This window comes from Lygodium microphyllum, chromosome 17 (genome assembly GCF_053477565.2).
Source record: "Lygodium microphyllum isolate KBCC chromosome 17, Lygodium_microphyllum_v1.1.10, whole genome shotgun sequence".
In the NCBI taxonomy this organism is placed as follows: Eukaryota; Viridiplantae; Streptophyta; class Polypodiopsida; order Schizaeales; family Lygodiaceae; genus Lygodium; species Lygodium microphyllum.
This window is the reverse complement of record NC_141151.1, coordinates 23,807,401-23,834,979: the sequence shown is the minus strand read 5'-3', so window position 1 is coordinate 23,834,979 and position 27,579 is coordinate 23,807,401. Positions and strand designations below refer to the sequence as shown.

Below are 27,579 nucleotides of genomic sequence, written 5' to 3'. Positions count from 1 at the left end.
ATTATCACTCAAGCTCAATTAGCCATTCTTTGTTTCAGAGAGAGTTCCATAGAGGTTTAGAACCTCTTTCCCTAGTCAAAACTATTAAAAATCCCTATATAAAAAAACTCACGTTTCTTATTTTACCCCTCTTGAAAGAAACTTACGAAACACGTTTCTGACGTTTCGTTTCTAAACGTTTTTGACGTTTCTGGTTGCTATGCTTGTGTTCCATGTTAGTTGTTTGAAAGAATGTTTGGGAGAAGGTCAATCGATTCTTTCGATTGTAGAAGTCGTGCAGCTTGAGGACACTGCTTGAAAAATTCCACTCGAACTTGTATTGGTTCTTAAACGTAGGACTAAACAATCCCATTGGACTGTCTATTCTGAGTATTTGGTCAAGTGGAAGAACGACTTGGATGTGGAGGCTACTTGGGAGTCGGTATGTTTGTTGAAGAGTTGTTTTCCCCACTTTGTTCCTAAGGATATTGCTGAGGATAGCAATCATTCATAAGAAGGGAAGTGTTATATCCTTGGACATCTGGATGGGCACTAGTAGCATTGGCCACAGTGGTCATGAAGTAATGTAATACAAAGGCACTAAAGACACTTCGGTGTTAGGGCGACCAAGCCCTATTTATAGGACTCAAGGCCCTATTGTGTAGGTGGTGGTGAGATCACCAGTCTTGGACTCTAGAACCATTGGCTGATGCATTTGTACAACGGGATGGTGGGGATTGGTAGTATGGGATGCCAAACCTTGGGATGTGGTTGCGACCTAGAGTGTTGCTAGCTCCTAGGCTCTGGAGTGAGTCCATTTGGCTTTATGGTTGGTAGGCAAGTCTGATATCCAGACCTTGATATTCATGGATATGGCTTGTGTCCTGTTTCATGTGCAGGTTGAATCATAGGTGGGTGTTCCAGAGAGGATTGGGAACAATCTTTGGAAGCCGAAGGAGGCTGAACTTTAGATTCAAAACCTCAAGCTCTCACTAGACCCCCTAGTGATTCTAGTGGACAAGACACCTAGGTCTTGCACGCTTGCATACCCCTTGGCAAAGGTAGCTACTTGTAGTCCTGATTGTGTGGTGTGAGGAGAGGGCTCCTTAATTGTAGGGGAGAGAGGATGGGAAGCGAGTTGCTTGAGAGTTGGAGTTGGAGGTAGAGGACTCCCTAGAGTTTAGTGATTCGCTGACCCTTTATTGTAGAGGAGAGAGCGTTAGGCTTTGAAGCTTCAATCTTACACTGGACTCCCAATTCCAACTTGATTCCTAGTTCTTCCCATGGACATGATCCCTAGGTCTGCAATGCTCTCACAGCCTCACTTGCAAAGATAGCTTCTTGATTGGGATCCTTCATTGTAGGAGAGAGTGGATGGGAAGTGATTCCATCTTGCATGAGGTTGTTGAGTTAGCAAATAGGAGATTTGATAGGGTTTAGGTAGGGCCAAAGCCTCATGAGACAAGATTCATATAGAGCCTTGGTGGTGGGAGGATCAATGGATTTCCTCTTGATTTGGGAGCACCATTTCTCACTAGAGAGGATATCTCAATGCTATAAGGAGTTGCTTCCGGGATAGAGTTGACCCTCATGAGACAAGATTTGCATAGAGCCTTGGTGGGAGGATCAATGCATTTTCTCTTGATTTGGAAGCTATTTCTCAATAGAGAGGATATCTTACTGCTGTGGGAAGTTACTTCCGTGATAGAGCTATACTTATTGGACTTCAACAATTGGTGAGTTAGAGATCTATGGAGTCTATATCTGTGTGGGAGAGTAGTAGACCTTGGCAATGTATGATTGAAAATTTCTTGTCCCAAGGAGGGCCCTATAAGTTTTTGTGAGAGTTGACAACACACTCATTGGAAAGCTGGCCAAAAATTATTATAGGAGACAGTTTTGATGAATCCTCTCTAAGTTTTACGTTGTGTTGAATATTCGATAGTGGGAGGAAACTTTAATATGGTGGAGGCTTTAGTGGACTGGAGGGGTAGATGGATTGACATGAGCACAGGAGAGCAGGCTGTGTGAGGAGTTCATATTTCACATTAGAGGACAAGACGGGTAGTTCATAACAGAGTTTTGTAAAGCTATAGATTCTTTGCATTTCCCTAGTAGAGACAGGATATCAAGAACGATAACTTTCTATAGACAGATTTTACGTAGAGGACTGGGCCTGTGGCAGAGGGGGTTTGGTTGGGATTATTCCTAACATCACTCTCTTTGACTAGTTCTTCTTGATAGGACTAGAAGGCCATCCTCATTGTTAGGATCCTTGATCACCTTTATTCTCATGATTCTGATGATGATGATCACCCTTTCTCAAATGTCCAAGCAGCTAGAGGTTTAGATGAGGCCTCTAGGAGATCAGCTCTTGTTTCAAAGAGCAAGCCTTAAGGGGGAGAGAGAGCCTTTTGGGGAGAGAACCTAGGTGGAGCTAGAGTATTTGTAGCATCTCTTTAGCAAGAGACGGGACGGCTAGGATGTAGGTGGATAGCTGATAGGACTCATGTTGGTGGAGGAAAGATTGACGTGATGAAGGAAGCTAGATTAGTTACACTTCTTCACTTTTGGCCATTTCCATTGCACAAAAACGTGTTCAAAATGAAACATCACTTTTGGCCATTTCCATTGGTCACAAGAAAAACTTTCAAGTCATTTCAGGTAATTGTACATCTTGCAAGCTGTAGGACTATTTGAAAGTGTGATTCATACCTCTTATATTACCAGCGACTCTAGAGCCTAGTACTCTTAGCACTAGTTCTCTCACATATATTGTACATATCTTTTTGTGTATATGGAGACACACACACACACACACACACACACACACACACACACACGCACGTGCACATGTATATGCTCACATTATTAATGCATATTATTTATATATTCTAAAAGTTTTTTTTCATAAAAGCTTGAAATGGCCAAAACATCGAAACTCTGTTTCTACCCATTTTCAAAACTTGTGGAAACTATGGGAGCATTCCATGACCTTGTTTGGATCCATGACATACCCAAATTATTAGAAAGATGAGAGAATTTGGTAGATTAGGGGGAGGGTTGTCATTGACAGTAAATAATTTGGTGGTGTCTTTCATAGAGGATGAGCTTGCAAAAGCCCTAGTAACCTTGCGGAAGAGGATGGCTTGGATAGGAATTCTTCTTTCAGTTGTTGGGATGTCTTCAGCTGAGCCCTTCTTGCAGCTTGTTCAAGAGATTATGGATTTAGGAGATATGCCAAAGAGTATATTCGTAGGATTGATTCAACTCACCTTGAAAGGCAATGGGATAGATAGCATATCACTTAGTGGAGGCTGATCACATTGTTAGGAACTATTCACCATACTCCGACCAAGTTTGTTTGAGAGCACAACATTTTGGACAATATTTTAATCTTTTTGGGGATCCAGAACATTGAAATGCTCCAGGAGCCAATACCTTCTTGTCTTGCTTCTTGATTTTGAGAAATTCTATGACAAAGTGGATTTGGAGCTACTTGGAGGATACTATGTCAAGGATGGGATTCCCATAGCGGCCAGTTATAACCAAGTTGTGGGAACACTTGCTCATTAACTAACAGTCAGGACTTTAACAATGGAGGTAGAGAGGATGCCAACATTCAAAGATAGTGAGAAGGGATTGTCCTCTTGCTTCTGTCTTGTTTCTTTCTATAGCAGAGGCTATGAGAGATTTATTCATCTCGTGGACAGGCATTGGAAATTTATTGTCGTACTGTTAGTACTCTCAGGCATAGTTATGCATTTCCTATTTTCAGATTGGACAGTTCTATGCAGTCTACAGGTTATTTCGATCATATCTGGGCAGTCGGGTAGGCCATACAAACCACATAGGATACCACATGGCAGTCTGTGTTTATTGCACAACATTTTATAACACAATATTAGTGAGTTTGGGAATCTCCCAACTCCCATTTTTTTAATACTAAAAAGGTGGCACCCGGATAACATGCCCATAAGTTTCTCAAAACCATATGGTGCGACCTATCATTGGAAAGTGCTTGAAAAATGGAATCTATTGAGCTATAGAGCGTTCCATTTGGAGTTGTAATGTTCAAGTTATGACAAATCCAAAGATTTGACCACGTGTCCCAAACTTATGGGAAATTCCCATATTCCCCAATATGGTGTTTTATGCATTATTTTATTCAGCAATTGATTTTGTGCAGCAGTCCAGGCAGTTTTTAATTGGCCAAAATTAGTATTTAACTTGCATTTTTCGGCCTATTTATTGCCTGGCCTGCTTTGGTCTCATCATTCACTTGGTTCTTAGGTGGAGAGAGAGATCGGCTCAAAATATACTGCTGTCCCCTATAAGACATCCTTCCTGAATGCTTTTTCTGCTTGGATGAATTTGAGACTCAAGTGCTTACACCTCAAGTAGCCATAGATTCAACCCCTTAAGAAAGTTAGTGATGTCTAAGGTATGGAGAAATCTCACTATCAAGCACATACATGTTTCTTTCGGAGCACTAGATGCAAAGGAGGAGTAATTAAAACCAATGCCCTTGAGGAGTTATTCAATTGGTTTTTTCGAAGACAACTTCAAAGACTAAAGAACACAACAAATTGCAATGGAATCTAGAATACCCATACTATTTTCAAAATATTTTATACATGGCGGATCCAAAGGGTAGTGGACTTTAACTTGCAAGCACTTAATCCTTAAATACAGAAATTCAGCAACAGAAACAAATGGAGCTGGAATGCTTCTGCACATAGGCACAAACAAAGATTGGCCCCAAAGCTGAGTGCCCTTTCATTGTTTCTTTATCATTATCAAATTGCCAATATTACTACTCAAGAATCCATAGTGACTGGCTTTTCAAACTCAGCCCCTTGTAGGCCAACACAATTAGATGGATGATGCTCCTTTAGAGTCTAGGGAGCCTAGGAGGACTGGTACAGATGCTGATGCTTTATGAATAGCAACATTTTGGCTCTCTTCATTTGGATTGTGAAATGTGGCCATGCTATCGATTTTACAGGACATATCCACTTTAGAGGCTCTCTAGAATTCGGACAAAGATAGCTCACACACTGTGTGGGAGATGGGAGAGACTAGAGATTCTCTCAAGACAAGAGAGCATGTGGAGAAGGAGAGACTCTTTTCTATTTACTTGTGATGCAGGCACCTTCCAGTTGGAGTGACACATGTTTTGGCATTATAGACTGCTGGACTGGCTTTTTACTCAGCCCATGTATTAGATTTCCTTTCTTATTTGGAATGTTTTGGAGGTCCTATCCAGGGATATTGTTGTATTATTACCTCGGGCTCATTGTGTGCATTAATTTAGAATATCAAGCCTTGAAAGAAAAAACACTGCCCTTGAATTTCTACTTGTTGACGTAGAGCATTTGGTTATTATTTATGATGGCTTATTTCTGTTTGTTTTGGATCTGCACTTCATCTTCTCTCAAAGGGAAGTTCAACATCTACATATTTAGTGATTGACATATTGGTGAGACTGGTTACATGTTATCATATTTAAAGGTAAGGGCTTCAAAAGGACAGCTATATCAATATCGTCATCAACTTTCAAGGAATGCTAGTGAGTTAGGTCATTACAAATCTCATTTAATTGAGACATGATTGATGACCTCATTTCCAATTTAAAAACTTGATTCGGAGCCCAAATTTTAGTAGCTTTTTTCTTGAGCCTTTCCAAGATAATACTTGGGCAGGATCCTATGGTGTCTTTTGCACTTGTTTAAACCTTAGTCACTTTATGTGTATTGTGAAATGGCAATAAGATTCAATGCTTCAATGAAAGCTTGAACAATTAGCTCTGAACGTGCTCCCCTCCTCAAGCTTGACCTCTCTTCCGAGAATAAGAGATTTGAAGCACCCTGTATGCTTGAAATGTCAATGTAAAATATTGGGTACTTATGTAGAATGGAAATGTACATGCATACAGTGGGTATGGTGGATAGATCCTTAGCATTGGTATTAGGAGGAATAGACTGTTAATCCACTCATGGTGCAAGAGACAAAAGATAAGAAAAATGATAGGATTGGATTACTAATTTACTAGAAAGGATGCTTTGCAAAGACTAGAAGAGGTAGCTCTATAGGCTAGTACAAGAGGAGTTGTTAGAGGACCATAAGATAATATCTCTGTAGAAACCTTCACACCTTGAAATGAATAGATAACCATGTGATATGAGGGCATGTGTACACTAAGATAAGAGGCTTAAGCCCTTGTTCATGTACCACCCATATGCTTAGCCTCAGAAAGCAAAAATAGTGGGAGTCTTTGAACATTCCTAAATTGCTATTATAGCTTAATGGGCCCTATTGTAGTAATAGAAGGCTCTTTTTCGAAGCAAGTAAAGAAAAGCCAGAGAAAGTGGGAGGGAGGGAAGGAGGGAAAGAGTGGTTGCCCTTGTAAATAAGGATTTGAATGCTTTGGGCATTGAATGAAAAGTTTGGTCTTGAACTTGTGGTGTGGTTTTCCAGGTCATGTTTCTAATGCACTTTGTTATCAGCACAGGATGCTTGATCTGTCCAGTATATGTCATACACAGGTACATTTTTACTGTAAGCAAACAAGTTTGAATTGAATATTAAACTCCTTGTGTTGTGACTCATGGAATTACTTATTTCAAAGAAGATTTTAGTTAGTTCTTGTTTTATTTTCCAACAATGGACCGAAGGGAGGATCCCATTGGAAATTGTTTTTTAGCAAAAGATATTGTTTGAGTTTTTTTTTGTATTTTCCAACATCTGACTGAAGGCAGGAGCCTGCTGCACTTTGTGTTTTTTTAGAAAAACATATTTTCTTAATCAAGTGTTGAGATCTTTCTGTGGTTGAGATATTTTCTAAATCAAGTGTCCGGATCTTTCTGTATTTCACACATCCACTTCCATTGTAGGGCATAGAAGAATGGCATTGCCATATTAGACAAGTTTAAGGATGGTGAATTTGATTGTAAGATATGAGTTGACGATGACAAAAGTTATTTTAAAATTTGTTTGTACAACTTGAGGAGGAGATGAGGTTAATTTGCACTGCTAAATGTCAGTAACAGAATATAATGTGATAATTCAACACTACCACCTGTTGTCAAAATAAACATTTCACTAAATTAGCAAAGAATGATATATATTCCACTCAATGCTTAATCATGAATGCACAAGTGACCGAACGAGGTCCCAAAATGATACTAATGCAAAAGCCAGGCAACTTAAGTGCATGTCATGAACATATTATCCATTCATCGAACATTGTGTTTTTCATGGTTCCACCTTTCTTGGCTATGACCTTCCACTTTTGCAGGCTAAGGTATTATTCTACCACCACTTAGGAATTAGACATAGGCTTTCACCATTTGGAGCCTAGAATTAAATACAAGTACCTACCACCTCTTGCAAAGTTTAGACTTCAGCCTTTCACCGTAGAGTTCAAGATTTGAGACAGTCCACCACATTGGTTAGACACTACAAGCGGGTTAGGAATAAATTTAAAAACAAAATATAAATGAACATTTCATGACCTGTTCTTCATGATGCAGGATGGCAGCCCCAAATGGCGATACACCCCCCCTCCATGGCTTCTTGCCCCCATTTCTCCCAGACCGCCTTGAGAGGCTTGCATACATGATGGATTTGTGATTTGCATCAGCTCCAACTAGTCTGTTGAGCATGTGCACTTCGTTGTATTCAGCCTTCTGAGTAATGTAATTAGCCACACTTTACTTGCAGAAAAAAAAGAACATTTCAGAACTTTGTTTACATTAAAATCGTAAGGGATCAGGTGGAATTATGGGGGCTAGCAGATAACCCTATAGTATCTTTGAGAATAGGTTTAGGTTGTAGATGAAAACCCTAGGTAATGAGATATTCAGAGTCCATGGACTACAGCATCAATTCCTATTGCAAGGAGATGAGTAGTAGGAGTCCAATGCCTATGGGAAAAGCTTCAGACAGCCATATCAGCTAGAGAAGTCTCCATGTGCCTCTTTGACTAGAGTACTTTCCTTTGACATACACCCATCACACATTTTGTGAGGGATCCCTTGATGCATGCATATGCGGCATAAGCCACCCATTGATGCTCAGAACTTAGATTGGGATAGCATGCAGCTGTTTGTCACTTGTATTGCAAAACTCTTATCTTGCTCTCCTCTGTCACATCAGCTTCCTTTTCTTTTGGATACTTAGTGGCCGCTAGCTGTGTAGTGGGATATCCATAATACACAAAGGTGATGGTAGGGGAGTGAGAGGAGGTGCCTATTAGAGCATATCTTTACTAAAAATCACCTGTTCTGTCTCTAGATCATTGAGCTTATATTGTGGATCAGCTAGCTGTATTAGATGAGAATGTAGCAGGACTTTTGTGCCATTTTTCCCCTTTGATCTTTTGCCACATCCACAGAGTCATCATAAGTATAAACCTCTAAAAAGAGAAACACAGGGATTAAAGTCAAATTAAGTCCCAAATACCTAGAACGGTCATGATAGATGAGACATGGGATATGGTTCCTCAGGGTTTTGTGAGGAAACCCATAATTGTCAGAGGATCACGTGTAGAGCTACTGGGATCTTGGATAAGCAGCAAAGCTCGACTTGTTCCAAAGGGATTTGCCAAAAAGTTCGAATACACAAATGTATTTACTCTCTTTGACTACCATGAGGATATGTCCTTCCTCTATAGATTTTGGTTTGGGAAGATCAATACACTTTAGGAGCATCACCGTTTAGAAGAGAGGAAATTACAATGCAGGAAGCTGTTTCCTAAACTGAGTTTCACTTTCTAGGCTGCTGCAAAAGGTGACACATGGATTTAGGTAAGATTTTGGTTTGCATAGAGAGTAATGGATCCATGATGTGCAGGATTGATTAGTCTTAATGAAAGCCATAAATGTGCATGCTGGTTGATGACTATGCATATCAGCCTGCTGGTAATTTGTGTCCCAAGTGGTGAGCAAGAGAGGAGATAGGTTGAGACCACCAGATCTCACTTGGGTTGACAACTGGAAGTTGTGGAAGATTTCTATATGGTTGAGGCCATGGAGGAAAGGATGGGCAAGAGCACACAAACCACTTGTGAAGAGGAGAGGAGGTTTAGTTGGCATTCTCCCTCTTACCATTCTTTTGATCATTTGCTTGTTCAACTTATGGTTCTTGAGAGGAGCAAGGGGCTCTCTTCTTGTATCAGGATTCCTGAACATCATGTTATCACTTGTGAAGAGGAGAGGAGGCTTAGTTGGCACTCTCCCTCTCACCATTCTTTTGATCATTTGCTTGTTCAACTGGTGGTTCTTGAGAGGAGCAAGGGGCTCTCTTCTCGTAACAGGATCCCCAAACACCTTTTCCATGATGATGATCTTTGTGGAGTATATCACCAAAAATTCGGGAGGTTAGGCCATTATCGGATGACTAAGAAGCCAGAAACTTCATGAGAATCCGCAGTAAGGCCAACACCTCCTTCAGACAAAAGGCTTGAGATGGAGAGGATCTCTTGGACATGTAGAGAGCAGCCAGAGCTTCATTTGCAGCAGTTCAGGTTTGAGGAGACATCCGGGGTGCAGCAGCTGGGTTGCCTTTAGTGTGCAAGGCTGCTAGAGCAGCGATAGAGAGGCCATGAAGGAAGCTAGAGTGGAACTCAAGTATAATGCTAGAGCTTCCTATTGGACAAATATAATTGACATGGTTGATAGGGGTTAAGAAAAAAGAAAAAATCAGAGACAGAATAGACAGCAAGATCAAAAATGAACATAATGATGAATACAAATTGATGCTGGGAGAGACCCTAGGCTGAAGTGTGCTAAATGAGAATTAAAACAAAAATTGAGGGTTCTTCCATAGATAGGCTCAAAACTGGAAAGTGGCTGACCTGATGAGAAAATGCCTGACCTGCTGCAATGGAAAAGCAAGGCCCCCAAAGTATAAGTGTTCCTTGATATGGAGGTGGGCATCTAAATTCAACACCCTCTTAGTGATACATACCAATGTGTGTGTGAATGTGCCATTGAGTGTGCATGTATATCACAGCATGTGAACACACTTTAGGTGCTTTAAATAAATGTCAAGCTAGATAGTGTGCCTTTTGGCCGATATTAAGATGATCACGTATTTTGTGTTTTATTCTTCTTCTGGTCATCTCATTAAGAAATACTTCCTTGAGTTCTCCCTTGTTGAGCTTCACATTTCTACTCTCCTGTTTCCAACATATGATATCAGAGCAGGTTCAAACCTGCATGCATCTGCTTCAGAATCTTTATGTTTCAGATTTGATCATGATCTTTTTCACCTTCACCCTATCCTGATTGATTCTAACCTTGAGGGTTAATATTGAGCCAGGCAGAAGAAGTGGCAATAAAAGGAGGCTATGGGGTTCGCCATAGCCTGCTGCTTTTCCTTGTCACAATCAACCTGTGAGTCTCGCCTCCATGCTACGCTGGCCTGTCGCCCTTGAGGCTCAGTATTGAGCCATGCAGAAGAAGTGGCAATAATAGGAGGCTATGGGGTCCTCTGCCATAGCTGCTGCTTTTCGTTGCTGCAATCAACCTGTGAGTCTCACCTCCATGCTACTCTGGCCTGTTGCCACATGCACAGCTCTAAAGAAGCCCAGCACGTGAAAATTCCCATGCAAAAGCAGATGTCAATGTCGGTCTGTTGCTTCTTCAAAGTCATCACCACAATCAATCGGCAGGTTGTCATTTGCTTTTTCTCTCTTTCAATTTCCTCATTTCTTCTCGCTCCCCGTAACCCTATTTCTCTTTCTTCATTAAAAGGTGTTAGAAATGCAGATCTAGAGCATGGTAAGAGCTATGGAGGATGGAAGATGAAGACAAGACTCATGTTAACATAGACAAAGAGAGACCAACTGTTACACAAGTGAATTAGGTTCCAAGATGGAAGCTTGGACTCATAGAGAGAATCTTGTGTAATGGATTGACAATGACAAAGACACTAAGTGAAAGTACAAAGCATCATGATATTGTATTTATTCCATATGAAAGTGATAGTCAAGTACAATGCTTTATAGAAGTTGGGTTATTCCACTCTCCTCATTGTGCATATGGGATTGAGGACATCTCTTCCTGGAGGCTCAATACCCCCCCTCAAATGGTGAGTTCCTACACTTGTTGGCTTTTTCCCCCCCTTCATGATGACATGACCCGGGAGACAAGCTCATAGGTAGCCTAGTCAAGTTAAAGCTTGAAACTTTACATCTTTGGCAAGGGTTCTTACAGAGCAAACCACAAAGGGAAAAGCATATGAAAGATACAATGAAAATTCTTTTAGAACAGTCTATCAGAGTTGTTGATGGTAGCGGAAGCATCTTCTTCTTCTTCTTCACTCATGAATTGGTTTTGGTGGTGATCATTCTGTATTTGTTATGCTTTTTTCTTGTGGAAGCATTCATTGGCTATATGGCTAGTCTTACCACAATAATGACATATCATCAGAATTTTGTTGTTGGTGTTGAATCCTCGACCTCTTCCTTTGGGTCCAGTAGCTCCTTTGGTATATAAGAGATTTTCCCTAGATTATGGGATACCATCTTTTGCATTCTTGTTCTTCTGTTTGTTCTCTTCATCAAGAACAGAATGCTCAATATCTTTAAGTGAGAGACTTGAAACATTACTTAGGGTGGACACAATACTCTCATATGGATCATTATTTACACTTGCAAGCAGTACGGATATTGCTTCATCTTCATCAATGTTCTTCTTAAGAGTTGCAAGCTGGGTTTTTAGGCTCTTGAACTTATCAATGTGTATGGTTATGGAAGCACTGTCTTTTACCTTTGAATTCTTTGCTTGGATACTAAAGATCCTATCAAGTTCCTCCCAAGCAATTCTAGCATCTCTAATGTCAGATATATAATGTAGCACATCATCACTTGGTCCCCAGGCAATGATGCCTAGTGCCTTGTTATTTATCTTCTTCCATTCTTTGGTTTTTGGTGGAGCTACTACAAGGATCCCGTTTTTTGAATCTTCTTTCCCGTCATCTGCATCACCTTCATCATCTTCAAAGAGATCCTAGAGGTCTTTCCTCATGAGGTGGTATATGGTCTTTTCCTTCCAGGCAAGGAAACCTTCTCCATTGAACTTTTCTATTTGCTCAAGCTCTGCCATATTGATAAGCTTCAATTAACTAGCAAAATAGTTGTATTTTAATGTGTCAAGAGACACAAGTGCAAGGTAATGTGAAGACACACTAGGGAGTATCAAGAGATATTATGTCTAGTCTTGAGCTTGAATCTTCTTCCTACTTGATGGTGATTCTTGATGCTTATCTTGTTCTTCAACTTGAGTTTAGCAGCAGATCTGAGTAACGGTACTTGGCTTTGTCAAATGGATTTGAGAATGGAGTGAAGAGGAAAGTTTGAATATTAATGGCTATGCTGTGTATTAGGGTTTGCAGGAACAGGCGACTGGTTTTTTGGCTGTAGCAGATCGTACAAGCAATCATTTGGGACAAGAATTGTTGGGGAGATAGCCTATGAGATAGGCTTCAAAAGCCCTATACCAGTAGGATAGATTGCACTGTGTGGAGGAAGATCTAATCGTACGTACAAGGATTGGCGCAGTTTAGGGAAGCGACTATGAAATTTGGAAATGCTGGAGCATAGATTGCTCAATGTTGCAAGTTGTTGTGGCGGGAATTTGCGCTTTGAGTTGCTGAATAACTCCTCAAAAGAAATTGTAATGAGATATGGCCTCTACTGTGAGATCTAGGAGCTCAAATGGCTGTAGGTCCTGTTTGGCTATGGAGGACACATAGAACAAAAGTTGATATAGTTGACAATGCTGAGCTATAGATGACCTAATGTTGGGCTTTGAGATGACAAAGAGGAGCTTCAAGAGTAGGGGTAGAGATCTCCAGAAGGAAGCTTGTCAAAATCTTGTCTAGTTGAAGAGATCTAAGAGCTTAAAGTAGGGTAGGTGCAGGGTGGCTATGGCTGCCAAGTAGGGCAGTGAGAAGGAGGGGTAGGAGATGGGGTTCTAGTCTTGTCCTAAGCTGGAGTGAGCTCAAGCTGAGCTGGATAAGAGTGAAACGGATTTGGAGTAGTGCCATGCCCAGCTGGTTTCTGATACCATGTTAGAAATGTGGATCTAGAGCATGGCAGGAGCTATGGAGGATGGAAGATGAAGACAAGACTCATATTGACATAGACAAAGAGAGACCAACTGTTACACAAGTGAATTAGGTTCCAACATGGAAGCTTGGACTCATAAAGAGAATCTTGTGTAATGGACTGGCAATGACAAAGACACTAAGTGAAAGTACAAAGCATCATGATATTGTATTCATTCCATATGAAAATGATAGTCAAGTACAATGCTTTATAAAAGCTGGGTTGTTCCACTCTCCTCACTGTGCATAAGGAATTCAGGACATGTCTTCATGGAGCATACATCATTTTTCTAGTTCTCAACCAAAGGAAACAAATGTAGAACATTAACCATAGGCTTTTTTTTTCTCTCATTTTTAGCCCAAATTAAGAAATTAAGGGTTGATTCACATGCTTTGCTATCCTTCTCGTCCATACATTCTCTCTTTTTTCCTTCTCTAGTCACACCTGGCCAATCTCAAATCATTAATTGGCGACTTGGATTTCTTTAACATTTTTACAAATTCCTTGTGCACCCATCATCTTGATGGTTGGACTTGTTGCTTTATCCTATAGCCTGAGGAGCCAACATTCAATTATCCACTTTATGGGGATATTCTACATAAGCTCATCCTAAAGTTCTTGGAGCTTGCAAAACCGGAACGTGATATCAAGAAGAAGAAGAAGAAGAATACACTAGTATGCACTCCAAATGATTCTGAAAGTGCTTAAAAAAATTCCCCCCCTCTCCTTTGCAACGAACATATCACTGTTACATTTGGAGATATATACTCGCTTGGGAATGCACCTCACATTGGACTTCCATATCCAATGCTATCCACACTATTTAGAGAACATGTTCTGTTGAAATTCACTTTTTGGATTTTCTACTTTATATAGTGTGTTTAGTCTACTCTCTTGGCAAGACGATCGATATCAACACCACCACAAATGCTCTATTATGGTTGTCCCATGTCATGATCCACCATGGTTCTATGGGATTCACACCCACCTCTAAATTGTGTTGTTAAACACGCTGGCTAATATTTAGGGAGGCTCGAGAATATCTATAACCCCACTAGAGGAGAGGGGGGGGGGGGGGGGCCGGTGAGGGGAGGGGATGTAGGATGGGGTGATACTTTATCGTGATACTTTATCTTTGTAATGGAACTAGACACTCCTCCACTCAAGGGTTAAAACCTTCCCAATACGTTTGCATGTAATTAAGGATTAGACTTTGTCTTGCAATAAGTTAATCCCACAAAAAAATTAGTTAATAATTTTTCTAGTGCTTAGAAAATTAATCCCACTAGCCAATAATTAAATTGGCTAGGCCAATTTGTCTTCCAAGTATCCTTGAGTAATTATTGACCGTTAGACAATAATTAATTAGTTAATTAACGCATAGTCTATAATGTTAGCAGCACTGACATTAGTGGCCAATAAATTGGTCTAAGGCCAGATTTGACACGTGGTACCACCTAGTACCTATCAGGCATAACTTATTACAACTTTTGCCTTTGACAGCTACTGCATCCTCGAGGTCCTTGGCCTCTTACCATGAAATAATTGCCATGTGCATCACATGTGCTAAACAACCTTTCACATTTGATTAATATCTTAATCAAATGTTATCGGCAAGATTAGAGCATCTCAAAATTTCACATTCTCATGACACGCCTTCCCCTTGAAATTCCTACAATTGTCCTCGATTGCAGTACATTGTGCGAAAGGAAAAGCATATTGCACTGGAATTTCCATAAGGCAATCACAACATTGGCCATTGTAGTCCAACCATGCCATAAGCCCCAAACTTGTTGAAAATTTCCAGCCAACATATACATAACATAAAACTGAAAATTAGTCCAGAATCGTGGCTAGAAATTCATTGGATGCATCCATAACTCATGTTTCTCAATTGTTCTGACATCACAACCATAGTAAAGCATATTCTCAGCATAAATCAAGGCTGAAAGTGCTGTCAATGGCATTTACTAGCTTGCTACTATCCATGGAACCGACTGTAAACCATTGAAAATTGAGTATCAACTAATCAAAAACATCTCTGATATGAGAAATGATCACAAATTGATTAGAAAAATTGATCAGTAACTAATACAAAAGCTGATGCAAATTTGATCTCAAAAGTGACCATAAATGGTTCTCAAATTGATCAACAACTAAGTTGAAACTGATCAGAAGTTTTGTCTCAAAATAGAGGCAAAAACTCATGGCAAACTAATCATAAACTAATGCAAAATTATAGTTTCAATGCCTGGGTGAAACACATACTCATTTGCATACATCAATGTACTGATTAGTACATTGAGTAGTGACCTCATGGCAGACATACTATTAGCATAGTATTGAGATCATGAGAGCTGTCCACAATTGGTGGAGTGGAAGTGGTACCTCTCCCTTGAGCATCAGACAATGCTTTGGGACCCTTGCTCTGCTGAACGTGACTGAGCCTAAACTGAAGTCAGCTCTCGCTGAAAAACATCTCGGTAAAGTTGCAACAACTGAGGATGGTCTGCCAAGTCATCCTCTTTTTTTCTTTTGCAAGTAAAATGTGGCTGATTATATTTCTCAAAAAAACTTATTACAACGAAATGCTTATGCTCGACAAACTAGCTGGAGCTGGTGCAAGGTCATAAATACATCATCTGTACAAGCCTCTCAAGGTGGTCTGGGGGGGGATGGTGGCAAGAAGCCATGTGGGGGGGGGGGGGGGGGGATGTATCGCCATTTGGGGTTGCCTGCCTGTATCATGAAGAACAAGTCCTGACTATCCTAGGTGCGCATTAAGTGAAAACGGAGCTCCTAAACGAGCTCGAGACTATCGGCCGTGGAGAGAGTGGATGATGGAGGTCCAGAGCTCTGCCAAAGTCGCATGTACTGAAGGTCTCCCCGCCAAAAACCTCCTCACAACGTGCCTTCCAGATGTGCCATCTTGTAAGACTCCCTATGATCTCCCATACCTTAGAGCGGTCTGTTGTGGGCTCCAGTACTTGGCGGACGGGTAGAGCCTCCAAGCTAACCACTACGCAGGACCCAGCCTCAATGATGAAGATTGTGTCGTGCATCCCGGCCTCATACAAAAGGTAATGGCCTTGGCTGACTGCATGCCAACAGAAAGCTCCTCACGAGTTTTTTTTTTGCAAATAAAGTGTGGCTAATTATATTACTTCAGAAATAAGTTGAATACATAGAAGTACTCATGCTCAACAGACCAAGCTGGAGCTGGTGAAAGTCACAGATACATTATATATACAAGCCTCTCAAGGCGGTCTGGGGGGGATAGGGGCAAGAAGCCACGGAGAGGGGGTGTATCGCCATCTGGGGCTGCCTGCTTGCATCATGAAGAACAGGTCCTGGCCGCCCCAAGTGCGCGTGAAATGACCTCATAGCTCCTGATGAGCCTTGGACTCGCCCTGCACCTAATCCCATTGGCCTCGAAGGGAGTGGATGATGGAGGTCTAGAGCTCTACTAAGGTCGCTTGTACTGAAGGTCTCTCTTCGTGGAAAGCCACTTGACACCGTGCCTTCCAAATATGCCAACCAGTAAGACTCCCTATGATTTCCCATACCTCAGAGAGGTCTGCTATAGGCTCCAGCACCTGGGGGACGGGAAGAGCCTCTAAACCCACCACTGTGCACGACCTTGCCTCGATAATGAATATCGTATCATGCATCTCGGCCTCATACAGAAGGTGAAAGCCCTGGCTGACCGCTTGCTAGTAGAAAGCACCCCAAGAGATATATCCAAGGCTGGGTTCTATGCGGCGCAGGATGCGGCATACTCCTCTCCACACGAGCTGTGCCGCCTCACACGACCAAAGGCAGTGCTTTGGGGTTTCCATAGAATGCTGTGTGCAACATTTATAAACTCCCTCCTTCTACATCTGGGCAAGCCAGCTTCCCACCGCCAAGCGTCCATGTGCCACCAGCCATAAAAAATATGATACTCTCCTTGGCCTCCAGTTGTCCCATAGACGGCGCCAGAAGGTCCGTCGGAATGGCTTCGTAATGCTGTGTGTGTCCAACGACCTGATCAAAGATCGTTGTTTCTTTCAGCTCCAACTCTGTGGCCCGGATAGCTAAGAGCTGTTCCTCAAAGAGGATGATGCGCAAGGTGTTTGCCTGGGGGGCACTCGTAGAATGCATGGATGTCTTACCAAGGGTTTCCATTGCACGTCCCTATAGGGAGCCTACCATTCACGCTGTTGTGCTATTGGAGGGAGGGGGGAGTTGCTGCCGGGGGGGTGGGCGGCCTCAGTGAAGGCGGGACGTAGACGGGTGCAGGGCAGGCACGCTTGGAGGTGGGTGGGGGAGGGGGGGGCGGGGGGGCGCACGGCGGGCATGGTTGGAGGTGGATGCAAGTCAAGTGGCCGTAGGGGAGGCAACAAGTGTAGGGTGGACAGGCGGCCATGGGGGGGAGTCTGTCAAGCGGGAGGGGGGGGGGGGGGGGCGGGGGCGGGGGTGGATGGAGGATTGTCAAGTGGAAGGGGGGGAAGGCTTCTAAGGAGGCACATGGTGCAAGGGGGGGGGGGGGGGGGGGGGGGGGGCGAAGACTGGCGCAGGTGGCGGATTAGTTGGATGCGGGGGGTAGCAGTGCGGTGCGATGGCGGGAGCTCGTTGTTTTTTCCTAACTCTTGTGATCTACTTATAAGGAAACATTCTTATTTGCATACTTTCAACCATTGCAATGTGACTGTGCATGGGAATTAGCATACTACCAGCCATACAAAGATACATTTTGCCATATGCTGCATACATTACTAGTTGTTTTTTTTTGTCTCATGCAAGCATTACTAGCTGCATTTTTCCTCCATACCAGCACCATATGGAGCATTTGTATGATCAACATTAAAACCATGAGTCCCAAACACATTGGGCTGTATACATACATTGCCAAACTTGTCACTTTGTGCCCCAACATCATGCCAACATTATTATACATGGGGTTATGCATATTACCAACCATACTCGGATACATTGGGCCTTGCACATCACGCATTGGTTATTGCATGTGATAAGGAGTTGTGTCATACATCCCCGTATGTGGTCCTTGATCCACCATAGCATGGAAACTAGTGCCACCACCAAAGTAGCCTAGCTATCCCATAATTACATGTATTCCGTGCTGTCCAAAAAGCACTGGATTGGCACTTCCACGTTGGCCTTGCATATGCATCAATTGCCCTGCTGGCATCATTTGCTTATGCTCACTATCCACATTTAGAACATCATGTTGTTGTATTGGCTCTTCCTTTGGTGCATCTTGCTATCCTGAAGCTCTTGAAGACGATTTCCTCTTCTTATCCTTGTTGATAAATATTCTGAAACTTAATTTAATAATTATTCTAGTACACAGAAAATTAATCCCGCCAACCAATAAATAAATTGGCTAGGCCAATTTATCTTTCAAGAAATTCAAGTATCCTTGAATAGTTATTGACCCTTAGACTGATGTTAATTAATTAATTAATAAATGACTAGTCTCTGATGTCACCAACTGACATTAGTGGCTAATAAATTGGTCTAAGGCCAGATTTGACACCGGGTATCACGTAGTACATGTCAAGCATAACGTATTACAACTTTTACCTTTGATACCCACTGTATCCTCAGGGTCCTTGGCCTGTTACCATGAAATAACTGCCACGTGCATCACATGTGCTAAACAACTCTGCATATTTGATTAATATCTTAATCAAATGCTATCGGTAAGATTGGAGTATCTCAAAATTTCATGTCCTAGGCAAAGGGGGTGTTTTGGGAGGGGGGGAAGCATGGGGAGCGGATTGTGGTGGGGTTGGGGGGGAGAGAGGTAGTCGACTAGCATGAAAGGAGGGGTGGCATGGGTAGTGGACTGTGGTGGGGGTGGGGGCAGGGAGGTGATTGGCTAGCATGGGAGGGAGGGGGAGCTTGGGTGGAGAGTTGTGGAGGGAGAGAGGCTCTTGCACATTTGATTAATATCTTGATTAAATGTTATCGGTAAGATTGGAGCATCTCAAAATTTCATGTCCCTGTGATAGGGAGACCAGGAAAAGGGAGTGTTTTGGGGGGGGGGGGGGGTGTTGTGTGGAGTGGATTGTGGTGGGGTTGGGGGGGAGGGAGGTGGTCGACTAGCATGAAAGGGGGGGTGGCATGGGGAGTGGACTGTGGTGGGGGTGGGGGGGAGAGAGGTGATTGGCAAGCATGGGAGGGAGGGGGGGCTTGGGTGGAGAGTTGTGGAGGGAGAGGGGCTGTTGTGTCATGGGTGGTACAATGGGTTGCATGGCCTGGGATGGGGGGAGGGTAGGAGGAGCCCTACTCTCTTATAGGGTCCCCCTTTGACAGGGACCTAACTCCTAGCACTACTCAACCTTGTGCTTCTGGCGATGCTTACCCTGTGGTGTTGGCGTCCTGTTTTCTCCTCCTCTCATGCTATTGAACCCTCATGAATCCATCTTTATCCACGTGCTTAGCCGCCTGTTGAGTCACTCTCACACCAAAGCGACAACATTCTATGGCCTAGTGTCCAAAGTCATGACACCATAGGCATTGACTAGGCTACTCTGTCACAATGACCTGCTATCTAAAGGTGTGCCTATTAGTTTCAAACTTTAAAAACTTTGGAATTTTCTTCATATCTTCCACTACCACTTGTATTTTCAGAATCCTTGTGACTATCATTGCATGGATAAAAGAAGGAAGGAGAACCATGGCAAAGAGGCGCCCAAAATTCTCTATGAACTGTTGCTACTCAATAGTGAGTTCGGAAAAAAGCAAGGTGAGTGGATAGCAAGCACAAAATTCACATAAACTAAATATGCACACTTTACTACTTTAATCTTGAACAATGGACAGCGTGCTAGCCCCAAAAATGGTGCCCCTTGTGGTATCTCTTGGCTTTTATTGCAAATGGATAGAATACAACTGACTTCTCCGATCTCTGCCGCTAATCCAAGTGTCTCTTGTTGTCAAAACTGACCAGCAATCCTTCAAACCAATGTGCCCCTCGGTTTGCTTGGGGATTGACTTTTACCTTGGTAGTCAAATTAAGCCCCAAATCTGATATGGGCTGACTGATCTCTTGAATCTTCTTCAAATTCATTAATTTTAGTTGCTGGATTTCAAAACCTAGGCTCTCAATTCTAAGCATGTATCTCAAGGTAGTTGTCAAACCCTAATTTTTTATGTAAATTAGAATTTTCAGCAAAGAATGTTCAATATCTCCACCTTTGATGACTCAAATGTTTGGATTTTGGTGAGATAACTTGAGGGAGGGCTGTAACATGAGAGAGAGTGCTTTAGAGAGAGAAATTTTAGAGTTTCATTAGGAGAAAGACTGGAAAATTGCTGCTACCCTACTTGAACAACTATGGAAGCTATCACCTATAGCATAGAACCACCGAAAAGGTTGATGCTCTCTCTTGTATGCTATCACTTGCACTAGAAAAATCTTGAGCTCGTTTCACTTGCACTTGGAGCAGTCCAAACTATTGTCATCAACTGTAGGACTGGTCCTTGGTAGCTATAAATAATATTAGAAATATCTCCTTGCTCTTTAATAGCCTCCTCCTCTCTCACAATGGCTAGAATAGACTTCCATCAGCCCCCAAAAACGTTTTTTCCACTTGCATGGGCAAGTTTTGCCAGATGGTAGTCTTCTCAAGACAATAATTAAATCAACTAGGATAATTTGCCTTCCATGTATTTCTAAGTAATTATTAATCGATACTAATATTAATTAAATAATTAATGCCTAGTCTCTAATATTCACCATTGACATTAGTGGCCAATAAATTAGTCTAGGTTAAAATTTGACATTGGGTACCACCTAGTACCTATCAGACATAACTTATCACAACTTTTTTCTTTGGCATCAACTTATATTTCGGGGTTTTGGGTCCGGCACTGTGAAATATTAACTTGCATCTCACATGTGCAAGTCACATTAGTATACTTAATCTTTCAATCAAATGGTAAGCAAAGAAATAAATTTCACATTTTTTATGACAAACCATCCTCTTAAAATCCTTGCAAATCATCCTGGATTGTAGTGCAATGTACCAAAGCATTGGTTGTCACTACTAGAAATACATGGTGGTATCGTAGTCAAACAACATGGGCACCTATTGCGCAATCATGCTCATGCCCTCTACATGTGAAATTCTAGTCGCTTAGAGTAGTTACAATCTACACATGAATCATAACCAGTGTCAAAGCCATAAGGGATGCATCCACATGCCAAAACCCAATATTGTTCTGACTACTAAGATATTGTAATGCATAAACTGAGCATAAACAATACCTCATAGCAAAGCATACATCAACTGCAAACCACATGTAGCTTACATAATTTTACTTCTTTTACACGACTTGCAAATGTAGATTGTATACCATCCATGTATTTCATACATACCTTGCAAATGCACATCACATCCAAGTGTACATTCCATGTATTCCATACATGCTAACAACCTTGCAAATGTATAGTTTTAGAGCTTAGGTGCAAACCATACACATCTGCATACCAACTCAAAGTGACTAGTATACTAAATAGTAATCCCAATGGCAAGAATACTATCAACATACAATTCCTTGGATGCAAACCAAGTACATCTAAAATCCACTACATAATTGAATTGTCCATCACTAGGGGAGTGAAGATGCATCTTGCTCCTTGAGCATCAAGCAATACATTGGACCTTCTATGCTCTGTTGAACTTGAATGAGCCCAATCCAAGGTCCGCTCTAACTAAAACTCATCAAGGTAAAGTGCAACATTGAGGATGATTTGCCAAGTCACTCTCCTCCATCCATTTGGATCCTTTCATAGATAATTTGATACTGAAACTTCACCAAGAAGCACATGGAAACTTTATCTTTGACTTGCTTTAAAACCTCCACTAGGTTCTAGGCCTTTTTTTCTCTTGAGCATTGTGATGCTTTATACTTTCACATTGGTGCAATTCTATCTTAACCAACATGAAACCTTTCATCCAGTTGACTAGCCCCTCATGTATACCTGACGTGCAAACTGCCCCAAATGCATTAGGAAACATTCTTGTTAACATGATTTGGGCTGTTGCAATGTGATTGTGCATGGAAATTTGCATACTACCAACCATACCAAGATATATTTTCTCATACATTGCATACATTACTAGCTGCATTTTCCTCATGCAATCATTACTAGAAGCATTTTTCCTCATGACCAGAACTACATGGAGCATTTGCATGACCAACATTAATACCATGAGTCCCAAATATAGTGGGTTGTATACATGCATTGCCAAACTTGCCACTTTGTGCCCGAGCATCATGCTAGCATTGCTATGCATGGGGTCATGCGTATTAAGTACTAGTCATATTTGGATACATTGGGCCTTGCATACCACACATTGGTTGTTGCATACCGCAAGGAGTTTCTATTCAAAAAGCATTGGATTGACACTTCCAAGTTGGCCTTGTATATGCATCAATTGCCCCATTGGTATCAATTGCTCATGCTCACTACCCACATTCGGAACATTATGCTATTGTATTTGCTCTTCCTTCCCTGTAGCTTGCTGTTTCGAAGATCTTGAAGACGATTTACCTTTGCTGTCTTCCTTTAAGGGTTTCAAAAAGCATATGAGCTGAGGATCATTTGCCAATTGCACAAACATTTCAGCTGTTGTCCTCAATTGATATTTAAACTGGTCATCAAATTCCTCTCCCTCTTACTGGTCATTAGCTTCAAGAGACCTAGAAAGACCCACATTTTGGTCTAAACTAACTCTATCAGCTTGTTGCCCATGCTACATGCTTTGTCCAAGATCAGCCATTGCATGTCCCCCAGTGCTTTTGTGAATTTTCAGATTGAGAAGTATCATCCTTGCTTGATTCAATCTCACTATTTGAAAATATTCTTGTTGTAATGCTGAGCTGAATATAATTTCAGCACTTGAGCAAAGCTTCTGACATTCAATCAAGTGCCTCGGGTCCACCAATTCAAGGAAGATGATGGTATCTTGGCAATGGAACCATGAAACCAGCCTTCCTTACTGGAGATGGTGGTAATGACATGCTTAATTAACAATTACATCAAGTAAAAAATTCACATAAACTGAAAATGCACACTACCACTTTGATCTTGCATAGTGGACAACGTATTGGCCCCAAAATTGGCACCCCTTGTGGTATTTCTTTAGCTTTTATTGCAAATGAATGGAGTACAAGTGAGATTCTTTGATCTCCTCTGGTAATCCAAGTGCCTCTTGCTATCAAAATTGACTAGCAAGCCTTCAAACCAAATTTGCCCCTTGGATTGCTCGGGGATTGGCCTTCATCTTGCTTCTTTAAAGACAAATTAAGCCCCAAATTTAATATGGGTTGGCTGGCCTCTTGAATCTCTCTGAAATTCATTAATTTTAGCTGCTAGCATTCAAGTCCTAGGTCCTCAATTTTGAGCACACATTTCAAGGTGGCTGTCAAACTCTAAATTTTGCTGTAAATTAGAATTTACAACAGAGATTTTTCAATATTTTCATCTTTGATGATTCAAATGTTTGGATTTTACTAAGATAACTTGAGATATGACTATAAGATGAGAGAATGCTATAGAGAGAAATTTTAGAGTTTTATTAGTAGAAAGGCTAGAAAACTGTTGCTGCCTTGCGCAAATAGCCATGGAAGCTATCACCTATAGCTTAGAACCACTAGAAAGGCTGTTGCCCCCTCCTATATGTTGTCACTTGTATGAGAAGGACCTTGGGCTGCTGCCACTTGCGCTTGGAGGGCTCCAAACTACTGTCACTCCTTGGTGGCTACAAATCACATTAGCAACATCTCCTTGCTTTCTAAAAGCTTCATCCTTTCTCACAATGGTTGGAATAGACTTCCACCAGCCCCAAAAATATTTTCTCCACTTGCATGGGCAAGGTTTGCCAAGTGGCAGCCTTCTAATGCCATTGTCTAGCATTATCTACCTTATTAACTTAGCTTTCATAATAAATTTTGAAAATAAAAATTAATTTAATAATTATTGTAGTGCCTTTTTAAAAAAAATCTACCAACCAATAATTAAATTGGCTAGGCCAATTTGTTTTCCGTGTATCCCTAAGCAATTATTGTTGCTTAGATTGACATTAATTAAACAATTAATGCCTAGTCTCTAATGTCACCACCATTGACATTAGTGGCTAATAAATTGGTCTAGGCCAAAATTTGATACCAAGTACCACCTAGTACCTGTCAGACATATGACAACTTTTACCTTTGGCATTAATTGATATTTTGGGGTTTTGGGTCCCACACTGTGAAATACTAACTTGCACCTCATATGTGCAAGACACATTAGCATAATTGATTAATTTTTAATCAAGTGCTAAGAAAAGCAATAAATTTTCATGTCCTCCTAATAGCGAGGGCGTTTGTTATGGAGTTGGAAGCTCTCAACTGTGAAGTTGCTATATTGCAGGACCATGTAGATGACTTTCTTCATGGAGGCTATGGGGGAGCTGCCAATGAGCTCCATAGCTGCCTCCATTGAAGTGAGACGTAGCATAAAGATACCTTGACCCATCAATAGCGCTTCCTCAATCTGCACGGTACCAACGCGTAGGGTAGAAAGGAGCGAGTCATGGAGCTGTGCCCTAGATGGAGTGTACCCAACGGCCTTACTTAAGATCGCAGTCTCTGCTAGTTCCTTTTCGTGGGATGAACAGACAAGAGCTACTCCTCTGTGAGGGTAGTGCACAAGGCATATAACTGGGGGGGCATTTTGAGTGCTTTGGTGTTAGACTAGGGGTTTCCATTGCAGGGCTTCATGGGGGATGAGCCAAGAAAGCTGTTGTTTACTCCAGGGGAGAGGTTGCTTGGAGGGGAGGGGTAGTAACAAGTGGTTTAGATCTGCTGGCTGGGGGGGGGGGCGAGGAAGAGGAGAGAGTGTGGTGGCAGTGTGAAGACAAGTGAGGGGGTGGGTTGGCGGAATGGGGGGGACGCTGACAGGATGGTGCCATGACAAGGGGAGATGGTGAGGAGTGCCAAGCTTGAAGGCTGGCGGGATGGTGATGAGAAAAGGGGAGGTGGCAACCTGTGATCGTTTGGGGGGGCGGGGCAGCTGACTTGGAGGGGCGGTGTGTTTCACACTCAGCTCACGGTTTGCCTTTGGTGCTCAAGCATCTTTTCTGCGCTGCAACTTAACATCACCTGTAAAATTGGCAATAACAATGCATACATCATACACAACCCTGTCCCCATCACTGAGCTAGTTGGAATCATTGGGAGATCCATCAATGGGGCTCTTGTTTTGGGTGGTAGCCTGTGTTGTGTGTGTCTCCTCCAGGCATGGTCACTCCTTGCCAGTTGAGGTTGCAGGCATCTGTCAATGCCAGTGCATGCACACATTGTTTAAGGCATGATTCTTCGACTAAGTGGTTGATTATTACATGCAGATTTACGTTGTTTTCTTTTTCCACCATTTTGTTCTCTACATTTCTTGGTTCATGTCCTGCTTCTGCATGCCTTCTGGTACCCATAGACATTGTCAAATAACATTGGAAGATCCTTATGCCTCAGCCAAGCCAAGGACAAGATAATAATGGTTATTTCTCCTCACTGATTAATCCATTCTAGGGGATATAGATAAGCTGGAAGATAAGCTGACACTTACAACTGACGGTTTGGGTAGGATCTTGTAGGTTATCCCTAGCACTGTCAGGGTTGTACACTGTTAAACGTCCAGACTCTCTCTGTTGTCTTCCAGAATTAGGTGATACTAGGATATATGAAGAATATCCTTATTGCTTTTGTGCGAGTCCGAAGGAGGGCTCTTGATAAGTCTCCTACAATAATAGGACCCAGACAACCCAAGCTTAGCAGTCGAACAATTTCTTTGTTGTGTATCTTTAGTGCTCGGCTCTTCTATATCTAACTTTCAGCAATCTGCTTTTCATCTTCTAAAGACTTTTTACATGCTCTGTGTTTTTGTACTCATTAATCAAATATGTTGTTCTACTTTCTGCAACTGAGTCACAATATGAACAATCATTTGCGAGTGTTTGCTCTCCCTTCCCATCTAGTTTGCAGTGGCTTAACCTAACTTCTTTAATTATTGCAGAGTGCCTTCTGCTGTTCTACCAGGTTCCCTTCTCATGTTATTTTCCATTACATACTGGATGAAGCTAGTTTCTTATGCACATACCAACTATGATCTCAGGATCATCTCATCAAGTAACCAGAAGGTAGCTTCACTGGGTCTGGTACTTTTTGGTTCATTTTTGTAGTCCACTTGTGGTCATTTGTCTTTTTTGATGTTTAATGCTTTCTCCCTCTACACACACATACACTTGCCCCTCACTGTAAGGATCACATGTGCACGTCCACAGTTTAAAAAAGAAAAAATAGCCCCATCCTAATACTTTAATGCACAAAGAAACAATCCCTATTTTTCACACAAAGAAGAGTCAAATGAACACATCAAACTTCTGAACTATGACTTGCAGCCTGTGGTGGTCATAATGCGATTTTCACTTTGTTTTTGAGAGTATGGATGATCGTCATGTATGTTGAGCTATAAGAATACATGATTTTGAGCACTCCAAATGGTCTATAGTTCCCGTTAGTAGGTCCAAAGAGGATAATATTCTAGGGTCCCTATGTCTCCAAGCCTTGTAAGGGACTTCTGGGAGAAAAAGGAAATAAAACCCATAAAAATACCCTGCTGCTGCTGTGCGCCACCGGCCCACTCTAGAGGCTGAGCTATTGTGCCAGCCTTGGTGCCACTGCTTCTCTTGCCTCTTCCTGCACACTGGCCCCCACTAGCCATCCCTTCACCTTACTGCTATCACTTCTTCTGCCCTCTACGCCAGTCACACCTCATTTTCTTTCCTCCAGCCCAGCTGCTCTGGCCAGCTCCAGCTTCTCCCACCTCCAGGCTCTGCTTGGCATGCCTGCCATCTCCCCTTCCATTCCCACCTTCTGCCTTGCCTGCCCTCCTGCCTTGCCCTGCCTGCCCACCTTGCCTCCTGCCCTCTGTCCTGAATGGACTCTACTCCCTGCATTGGCAGCACTCTTTTAAGCAGTGACCTTTGCCCTCTCCTCCTCGATTTCCCCTTCTTGAGAACACAAGATCAGCAAGGCTTAGATATCTTAGAAATATGGAAATGCGCATAGCAGCAAGGTGGAGCAAATTTGATTTGTAAGACAGTAGCCAGTTCCTCTTCTTCTGTAGGGACTACAGTGTAGCCTCCACAACTTCCACAGCAGAAAATTTCCTGCAGATCACATTTGATCTTGATGAAGAGCTTGACATAAAGAGAGAGTGGTGCCCTTGGACGTGCCATCTCTAGTGTGCCAATCGGTAGGTGACAGACTACTAGTGTTCCTCATTGAAGGACATGATACAAGAAGCTCTCACAAGAAGCCCTGAAAGGTTGTAACATTGCTAGGGTCAGCTCCATGAATCAGCATACCTGAGCAGTCCAAGGCAGCACTTGCCACCAACCTGCTGGATGTTTGGACTGTAGTGG

The 27,579-nt window shown here is 42.1% G+C and overlaps 1 protein-coding gene across 3 annotated transcripts in view; it reads left to right on the top strand.

Moving 5' to 3' along the window:
- LOC148021688 (diacylglycerol O-acyltransferase 1-2-like) overlaps positions 1-27,579 on the top strand; it is a 217,241-nt gene that overhangs the window by 91,563 nt on the left and 98,099 nt on the right. For all 3 annotated transcript variants that reach the window (XM_087697180.1, XM_087697179.1, XM_087697181.1), the window contains exons 6-7: positions 6,460-6,527; positions 26,169-26,292. In XM_087697180.1, coding sequence (XP_087553306.1) covers positions 6,460-6,527; positions 26,169-26,292 — 192 coding nt within the window. The remainder of the gene's footprint in view (positions 1-6,459; positions 6,528-26,168; positions 26,293-27,579) is intronic.